At 41.7% G+C, this 10,285-nt stretch overlaps 1 protein-coding gene across 1 annotated transcript in view; it reads left to right on the top strand.

Annotated features, from left to right (window-relative positions):
- Positions 1-10,285, top strand: part of PARP14 (poly (ADP-ribose) polymerase family, member 14) — a 41,023-nt gene that overhangs the window by 7,892 nt on the left and 22,846 nt on the right. The window contains exons 4-6 of the mRNA XM_012642158.1: positions 442-684; positions 2,309-2,545; positions 6,025-8,240. Of these exons, the coding sequence (XP_012497612.1) occupies positions 442-684; positions 2,309-2,545; positions 6,025-8,240 (2,696 nt within the window). The remainder of the gene's footprint in view (positions 1-441; positions 685-2,308; positions 2,546-6,024; positions 8,241-10,285) is intronic.

Consider the following 10,285-nt stretch of genomic DNA (forward strand, 5'->3'; position numbering starts at 1 on the left):
ACTCTGTCTCAAAAAAAAAAAAAAAAAAAGTAAATCATTTTATAAGTGACTGTTTCTTAGGTAAGTAAAATGAATATTTTTTCTTATCACTAATAATTATGGACAAATTTTAAAAATCAATCTCCATAAAGGTTAATTTATGTATCCACCAAGCAATAAAGGAGAATCTTTTTTCCCCATAATGGCAATGATCTTAAAAATAAAGACCTACTTTGTCAACATGAAATTGAAAAAATTGAACTTAAATAATAATAATAGACAATTAAATGCTACATTTTGTTTGTAATTAAATAAAGCAAAAAGCCATCCACGATCTGTTTTTATGTGAGTTAGCCAAGAGATTGGGAAGGAAAGAGGATAGTGTCGTATGATAACTTACTTTGCTAAGACCATGTTAGGTAACTATAATATCTTGTACTTCTTTTGTCTCCCTAAAATCAGATGTGTCAGAAGAACTGGAAACAAAACTCTCTCTCAATGAAGGATTGGAAGAAATGGAAGATATCCCAAAAGAATGTGAAAATATTCCCTCCTTGGTGGCATTTGAAAATCTCAAGGAAAGGGTGACTGACACAATGTTAATCTTGTTAGTGGAGAACATAAGTGGCCTGTCCAATGATGACTTTGAACTGGAAGTAATACAAGATTTTGATGTTGCTGTAGTTACCTTTAAAAAACATATAGGTAAGAGCAAGTGATGCTTCGTATGCCAGTATTCTTTGCACCACACCTTGGGACTTGAGACACCTTGTTAATGGAACATCTCTGAAAGTGTGACTCTTTCTTAGGAAATTTCTGAGATTAGGAAGAGCCATGACCACCTAAAACAACGACATTTTCTAATTCTAAGCCCTCACTACTCCATGGCCTTGGCAGTGGAGTGGTTAATTAAGAGCACAAGTCATGGAGTCCAAACTGTAGCTCTGCCATTTAACTAGTTATATGTGGCTGGCCAAGTTACTACCCTTCCTGTGCCTCACTTTTCTCGTCTATAAAATGGGGGTTATAATACCTACCTGATATAGTTTCTGTAAAGATTAAATGAGATAATGTTTGAAAAGCACTTTGCAGAGTACTTGAGACAAGGTAAGGACTCAATTAAGGGAGCTGTTCTTATTTCAAATTTAATACTATTTCTTATAAAGGAAAAACTAAATGGATTTGCTTTTGATCATTGATCACAAATCCTGAACACCTACTGTGTGCCAGGCAGTGGTCTAGGTGCTATAGGTACAAAGGTGAGTAAATCATGGCTCCTGCTCTTGAGGAACTCACAGTCTGGGGTCAGGGAGGAAGCCCATACGTAAATGAATAGGGAAGGTGCAAGAGGAGAAGCTGTCTCTCTTAGCCCTGTCTCTCTTAGCTGTGGGAAACGGGAGGAAGGGGGACCCAAATGAGGTGGCTTATTCTTGCTCCTATGATGTTTATACTCCAACAGTACCAATCATGTCCAAAATATGTTCCCTCTGCTTGACATGTTTCTTTTCCTTATCCATTTGGTAAACCCCTCTTCATCCTTCAAAACCCAGATCAGAGACTACTTACTCTGGGAATCCTTGTCTGATTCCCAGTATTAGTGTTGCCACCTCATTTGATCCCACAGTAGACAACTTATTTGCTCTCAAGACTTCCTCCCTCCTGCATGATGAACTGGCAAAGGCTCGTTGTATTTATTCTGTATCCCCAGATCCTAGCACAGCGCCTGGCCCATTGTGGGCCCACCATCGATATTTATTGGTTTGAAAGAGACAGTTGAGCTGCATCCTGAAGGATGAATTGGACCAAGATAAAAAATTGGAGAAGGGCATTTTAGACACAGGAAATTGTATATATGAAGGCAAAAAAAAAAAGAAGGGGGTTTTCAAAATAATGACTAGTTTTTGTGGCAGCATGGAAAATAAAATGAATGACAGGGAATAACCAAGGGTGACAACTGGAAATTAGTTTGGATTCCAATAGACAAAGGCATCGTGAGTGTGGCTAAGGAGCGTGAACTCCTATCTGCAGGTAACTGGGAGCCAGAGAAGAAAGGAGGGAGAGAAGGAGATTTATAGAGAAAGCACTCAGAAGGGTTGGTGAGGGCTGTGACAGGAGGTGGGGACACAGCTCAGTGTCTTTAATCTAGGTAAGACCTTCATATGTGCGTCGTTCAGAGACTGGGAGTTTTAGACGAGAATTTTCATGTAGGTATTAAAATCTTGTGTCTAAAAATGGAGTGCTTGGCTTTCTCCTTTATCTCAATTACTAGGCAGATAGTTACATACAGTCATAACTTACTGATTTTTTTTTTTTTTTTTTTGGTTCGTAGATACCATGAAATTTGTTGATGATTGCACCCGGCACCATTCAACTAAACAACTTCAGCTTTCTCCTAGACTTCTGGAAGTGACAAAAACAATCAGGGTTGAAAACCTGCCACCTGGTGCTGATGACTACAATTTAAAACTTTTCTTTGAAAACCCTTTTAATGGAGGGGGAAGAGTTGCCAATGTTGAATGTTTTCCTGAAGAGAGTTCAGCTCTGATTGAATTTTTTGACAGAAAAGGTAATATTTATTATCCTGTCATACCTGGCATAATCTAGGCCATTTTTAGCAGAGCTTAATGGCTGTCAATTTGATGCACTTTATTTATTCATATATTTCATTGGAAGTTGAATTAATAATCCTGTTCATCTGGGATATGATAGTTAATGAGGCCAGTGTTTCAAACTTTAGAGAAGCAACATCAAATTTTTGAAAGATGTTGAAAGATGTTCAAAAAAATTTTTAAAAGAAGCAACATCAAATTTTTGGAGATTCTCTTATGAGTCTCCACCTATGACGGGCTGAAAAATATATCATTCTTGGAATCTTTGAAATATTATATTTTAAAGAAATGATCTCTGTTTTAGCCACATACTTACTAGAAACTGTCAAATTAATTTCAATAAAGTTAGGTAAAGAAATGCTCAGTGACACATACAGTTCCTACAAAAGTGTCACTGCTTCCCCTTTCACCTATCATTGTCATCATTCAGAAATTAATAGGGTTAGTTTAACATGATCAGTGGTTCCCTGCTGGACTATTGTCTGGAGAGACCTTGTGAAGACCACATCCAGCTAAACTTTACAGAAACACTTCCGAGGGTTTTGCAGACATAGACTGCCAGTTCTCTGAGGCATATGCAAAGTCAGCTTGGAGATTCCACTCATTTTCCGAGGTCAAGACTGAGCAGTAGGAATTAAGGGGCCAGACTTCTTTGGAAAGAAGGAACACCTGGGATTAATTGGGGTGGGACACGCAAATTGTTTCAACAGGGTACTTGGGAGGACCCTCCCTTTTCCTAACTCAGTTTTTATGAGTTGAGAAAATGGGGGTGAAGGTATGGTTTGGATTAAAGTGGAATGAAAGATCTAGTATTCCTTGGGCAAAGGGACAAAGAGAAGCTTCTGTCATGTATTCAAATCTCCAGCAGCCTGGTCTTGTGCCCAGGGAGAGAGGTATATAAAATTGTCTACCCTAGAAATTGACTTGCGAGCTTATGGTGGGAGTTGACAATTTCAGGGCTTTCAAACATCTTGAGGGCATGGGGCTGTTGGGTGTGTCCTTGGGATATCTATTGAATTAAGGTTTATTTTATGCCAGAGCTATTCATGTCAACCGTACGGAGCACTCTCAAAGGCTCCCTTTCTCCCTGACCTCTTTGCACCACCTGACCATGTGGATCACACCTCCTCCTCTAAACTCACTCATTTCCTGTTCTCCACCTCTGAGATACACTGATTTTCTTTTTCACTTTCTGGCTTCTCCTTGTAATTATAACTTATGTTTGCATAGGATGTTAGTAAGTACATTTGCAGACACTGTCTTGATTATTATAATCCCTGCTTTACAAATTCAGAGGAAACTGAAGCATAAAAAGGTCAAATAACTTGCCCAAGATTACTGGTAAGTGACAGAGCCAGGATTTTAACCTGGGTAGTCTGGTCTCATAACCCTGTAGTCCCCAACCGCTGTGTGGCCCAGCTGTGCGGCCGAGCAGTGAGGGGCGGGCAAGCAAGCAAGCTTCATCCGTGTTTATAGCTCCTCCCCATCACTCGCATCACTGCCTGAGCTCCGCCTCTCCCCGCCCTCCACCCCAGTCCATGGAAAAATTGTCTTCCATGAAACTCGTCCCTGGTGCTGAAAATGCTGGGGACCGCTGCCATAATCTATACCCTTACCTTCTCTCCTTTTCCCAAATCTCCTGTTCACCTATAACATTCATTTTTCTTGTAGGATATTTCACCATTTGCAATGAGTTACCAATAGTCAGGCAAACTGTACGTAAAGCTCGAGTAAAAAGAGAATTTATTTAGTGATATTGTGTCTTATGTAGATTATTTGAGAGGAATAAATTGGGCACTTCACTCTGAAATTATTTAGTTCAACTTCACAAAAATCCGATTTATTTCTTAAGGAACGGCACTCTTATAGAACACCTATTGTCTGTGAGATCTTTTGCTGTATTTTCTGCCACAGAATCTCACAATCCTCTTAATAACCTGCACAATTAGACATAGGTACTTTGTCTTTACAGGCAAGGAAACAGGATGGAGACTTTAAGGCATATTAAGGTGACATCCGTGATGGTTCTTAGGGCAGACAAACCTGAGATTGAATCCTGGCTTTGGTGCTTACTAGCTTTGGATCTTGGGCAAGTGACTTTAACCCACAGAAACTTCTGTTTTCTCACCTGTAAAATGGGGCTCACATTACTGCTTACCTTGGAGGAATGTTGTGAGGATGAAATGAAGTAATACCTGTAAAGTGCTCGGCACACGGTGGCTCTCAGGACATGTTAGTGGTTCCTGGTACTGCCCAGGCTCAGAGCCTCCACAGGGCCATGTTGGGAAGTTGAAGCTCTATGTATGGGCCTCTGGACGCCATGTTCTTCCAATCATGCCTCACGCCAGCCCTAGGACCCAATCACACACAAGGTGAAGTTATTTCTAACATCTTTCCATGAAGGATACTCTTTTAATCCAGCTCATTATTAGAGCTCATACTATTAATAATTCCCTCTCTGCTGATACCCCTTGTACCTGCCTAACAACTTACACAAAATGAGGAGAAGAACATGCGTGAGCGCACACACATACACACACACACACACATACACACACACACACACACACACACGCACGAGGGACTGTCCTGGTAAAAGTGGCAGGAGAGAGATTGTAGCAGCAGCAGGAGGAGGTATGGGTCTTATTGACTCATAGTCTCTGGGGTGGGCTCTCGGAGAACTGTGAGGATGATTTGGGTGTGGTAGAGGAGCAAGAGGATGGGTTTTGGCGTTAGACAGACACTGAATTTTAGCTCAGATATTTGCCGTCTGTGTAACCCTGTTCAAGTTATCTAGCCTTTCCTAGCCTCAGCTTTATCATTTGTAACTGGGAGTGATAATAATAGCATCTCTACCTCAAATGGTTCTTGTGAAGATGAAATGAATTAAATATATGTAAAGCACTTAGAATAGTGCCTGGCACTTGCTAAGCTGTAATGATTTATCTTCATTCTCCTCCTCTTAGTATTAATGGAATCTAAGTCAACTTTGAGGCATAAAATTGTGGGACTTTACAAAAATGAACAAATAGCATAATACTTAGATAAGCTTCACTTTGAGCACCAAAATATTTTTTTACACTGGGGCAAACATTATCTCCATGCTTGTGACTAAACTCATCTATTTCTTACCATGGTGGTGATATATCAGTAACCTCAGAAAAACAGAAAATAGAATTTAATTAACAGGATTTCAGCATAGAGCGATTTTGGCTAGAAAGTAATTATTCCATTCAATAAGGGATACCTGTGCACTGTTAGCACATATCAATTTATATTTGAGCACTTTGAGAGTAGTGCTACTTCTTAATATGTTGTAACGTAAACATTCTGCAAACATTAGGATTTTCCCCTCTGGAATAGGAGAGTTTTGTTTTGTTTTCATTTGAAACATATCACACTGGGATTACTTTACTTTTATTTCTTTCCTTTTAAGTGTTAGACACCGTCATGGCCAAGAAACTTGACTTCAATAAAATGCCGCTTTCTGTGTTCCCATACTATGCCTCGTTGGGCACAGCCTTGTATGGAAAAGAGAAGCCTCTGATCAAGCTTCCAGCACCATTCGAAGAATCATTAGATCTTCCCTTATGGAAGTTCTTACAGAAAAATAATCACCTGATTGATGAGATAAATGATGAAATGAGACATTGTCACTGTGAGCTAACATGGTCCCAACTCAGTGGTAAAGTTACCATCAGACCAGCGGCCACCTTAGTCAATCAAGGAAGACCAAGAATCAAGACCTGGCAGGAAGATACTTCCGCAGCACTCTCTGGCATGAGGTCTCAATATAAAGTTACCTCACTTAAAGCGGATCCAGTAGTGTGGGACATTATAAAAAAGGACTTAGAAGATGATAGGATTTTGATTGAGTTTGATACACTTAAGGAAATGGTAACCTTAGCGGGGAAATCAGAGGATGTCCAAAACATTGAGCTACAAATCAAGGAATTAATGGAAAGCACCACACAAAAAATTAAAAGGGAAGAGCAAAGTGTGAAGGAAAAAGTGGCCATGTCTCCAAGCAAGCATTCTCTTTTGCACCTGAGCGGTATGCTGGAACGTCTGTGCGCTGAGTCCCCAGAGGTGGAGATTTGTTATGATGCGGTCACTCAATACATGTGCTTGAAAGGACTCTGCGCAGATGTGTATAAAGTAAAGTGTGAAATCCAGGAAAAGGTGTTCGCCATGGCTCAGAAAAACATTGAGGTTTCTCCTGAGATTTTCCAGTTTTTGCAACAGGTAGACTGTAAAGAATTCTCTAAATGTCTTTTTATAGCACAGAAAATTCTTGTGATTTATGAGCTAAAGGATACAACTGTTCTGTTAACCAGCTGTTCTTCTGAAGTCTTGTTAGAAGCTGAAAAGCAAATGCTCAGTGCTTTAAATTATAAGCGCATTGAAATTGAGAACAAAGAAGTTCTCAATGACAAGAACTGGAAAAAGCTCACTTGCAGTTTGCATAAGAAACATAATTCCTCCTCAAACACTGTAGTAATCAACGAGTTAACTTCCAACACCACAGCTGAGGTCATCATTGCAGGCCCTGTGAGACAAGTAAATGATATCTATACATTGCTTTTTGAGTTTTTGGAAAAACACATGAAAATAGAGAGATTGCTTGAAATACAGTCTTCCTTAGTTATAGAGTATTTAAGGGCAGAAAAGAAGGTATTCTTGCCAAAGATAAAGAAAGCAAATGTGCAGGTATCTTTCAATCCTGAGAAAGAACAAAAAGGCATTTTACTCACTGGCCCAAAGAAGGACGTTCTGGAGGGAATGAACACCCTGCAGGAAATCCGGGATTCAGTCTGTGTGCAAAGCGTCTGTATCAATAAGCCCGGAGCCAGGCAGTTCTTCCAGGAAAAAGCGCGGTTTTTTAAAAGTGAGGTCAGACAGTCGTTTGGTTGCTTCATTGAACTGCAGGAGGAGGAAGTGGAGAAGCGCCTCCTTCGGAGGAGCCTGGCCCCTGGCGTGGTGCTGACCGTGCAGCAGGGCGACTTGACGCGGCTCCCCGTGGACGTGGTGGTGAATTCCGCCAACGAGGACCTCAGGCATTCCGGTGGCCTCGCCGCCGCGCTCTCGCAAGCAGCTGGCCCCGAGCTCCAGGCCCACTGTGACCAGATAGTGAAGAGAGACGGCAGGGTCCTACCCGGCAATGCCATCATCTCGAAGGCAGGAAAGCTCCCGTATCGCCATGTGATCCACGCAGTGGGGCCGCGGTGGGACAGCAGCGAGGCCCCGAGGTGTGCGCACCTGTTAAGGAGAGTTGTGACACTAAGTCTGGGTTTAGCTGAGAAACACAAGTGCCGATCCATAGCCATCCCAGCTATTAGTTCTGGAATCTTTGGCTTTCCCGTACACCGGTGTGTGGAGACCATTGTTTCAGCCGTCAAGGAAATCTTCCAGGGAAACCAGGACGCACGCTACTTGAAAGAGATTTACCTTGTGGATGCGTCTGAGAAGACTGCTGAGGCCTTTGCTGAAGCTGTGAAAACTATCGTTAAAGACACCTTTCCTGATACAGCTGCCGGGCCCAGTTCCCCAGCAGCAGTCCGGCCCGCGGAAACACCACAGAAACAGAAAACTCTGGTGTCTCCGGGAGGCCTGCGGATGCTGTTGGTGAGAGGAGGTGTGCAGGATGCTAAGGTGAGTGTCCCTCTTTATAGAACACCACCGGGGGGCCGTGGCTCCACCCAGCCTGTCACTCTCTCATGGGGGGCCCAAGGAGAAAAAGGATCCAAGGGACAATCAGGGGAGAGAATCCCATGCCCTCTATCCCTGCCTTGAAACAGGCTTCCGTAGACAGCTGGGCTACTTACCAAATCACTTCTAGTAGAGATTGCCCAGTTACGTAAGAACTGGAAGTACATTGCGGTCAGATCACTAGGTTTCCAGTAAACGGGAAAATCCGTAATACCGCACATTTAGACGGCGCTCTATACTTTTTCAGTGCTTTTATATCTGTCGCATTTTGGTAAATCTAAGGTTAACTTCCAGTCAAATTTACTGATAGCAGATACAGAACAATTAGAGCATAGGGTATGCAGAGGACAGGGATCTTGTCGATGGTGCTAAGCGAGGGTGAACTTGGGGGCCAGAGTCCAAGGGGCCATCAGTGCCCAGCTCCAGTGAGGAAATGCTGGGAGAGAAAGTGGAAAGTGGATCTGAGAAAGTTCCAGGTGTCAGGTATTATGTGGGGACAATTCTTGTAGGCTGCAGGGCTGTGTGTGGGGGGGATTAATATGTTTTTTAAAAGGTATTTAACAACCTTTTCAATGCAGGCTGTAACTAATCAGAACAGCAGCCATCTGCAGCAGGGTCTCCGAGCCTCCTGCTGTGCCAGGCATTGCTTCTTTAATTGGAGGATTTGGGGGAGTCCTGGCAGGCAGTGGGGGAGGTGGTAAGAGCACTGGGGACAGAGGCAGGGCAGCACATATTTACCAACCAATAGAAATGTTTTTCTGTATTGTAGTAACTGGCATGGCCATAATTGTGTGTTCTGGTGAATATTAACCACAACCTTTCGCTGCTGACCTAGAGGGGACATACTCTGGGCTGTCAGAGGGAGACTGAGACAGAGAGCTGGTGAATGCCCTGCCTGCCGCCCCTCCCACAGACCGCTGCTGGGTTCTATCTTTTTTGCCCCACTTTTTAGCGGGAAGATTGATTAGTATGATACACTTAAAAGAAAACAAACATCACAATACAATGAAAGTGTAATCAAGCCTGAATGTTTTATTCAAAGACCAAGACCAAAATCCTAAATTACCAGCACTAGGTGTCATTTGTTCTCATTATCTTTAAACAAAACACAGTTGGATATGCTTTACATGATACTAAATGAAATGAACTAGATTTAATAAACCTGCTGAATGTTTTGCTTTGAATTGTTTTACAAGAAAAAGTATCTCTAAACATCCACCCATTGTCTGATGTAATGTGATAAAAGGTGATACAATCGAAACCGTTGTAAGCATATGCCTATGAATATACTATGAATATACTTACTGTTTTAGCATATTCCTGTGATGCAACTATCTTGAGAGAAGCTAAAAATTGTTTAACGGTCATGACCAATCATCCTCCTTTTTGTTTAAACAGCTTTATTGAGATATAATTCACATACCATACCTATTTGAAGTATACAATTCAATAGTTTTTAGTATATTCACAGAGGTATGCAACCATCACCACAATCTCATCTTAGAACATTTTTTGTCACTCGAGAAAGAAACCCTGAGCCACCCTCATTCCATCCACCCACCTCACATCCCCAGCTCTAGGTAACCACTAATCTGCTTTCTGTTTCTATAGATTCGTTTATTCTGAAATTTTCATATAAATGGAATCATAAAATTAGCAGTTGGCTATACCTGGTTTCTTTCTCTTATCAGAGTGTTTTCAAGGTTTAACCATGTTGTAGCATGTTTCAGAGCTTCATTCTTTTTTATGGCTGAATAATAATCCATTGTATGGATATACTGTATTTTATTTTATTTATCCATTCATCAAACATTAGGATTGTTTTCACTCTTTTTTTTTTTTTGAGACAGAGTCTCACTCTGTTGCCTGGGCTAGACTGCCGTGGCGTCAGCCTAGTTCACAGCAACCTCAAACTCCTGGGCTCAAGTGAACCTACTGCCTCAGCCTCCCGAGTAGCTGGGACTACAGGCATGTGCCACCATGCCCGG

The sequence above is a fragment of the Propithecus coquereli genome, unplaced genomic scaffold (genome assembly GCF_000956105.1).
Source record: "Propithecus coquereli isolate 6110/MARCELLA unplaced genomic scaffold, Pcoq_1.0 Scaffold10, whole genome shotgun sequence".
Taxonomy (NCBI): domain Eukaryota; kingdom Metazoa; phylum Chordata; class Mammalia; order Primates; family Indriidae; genus Propithecus; species Propithecus coquereli.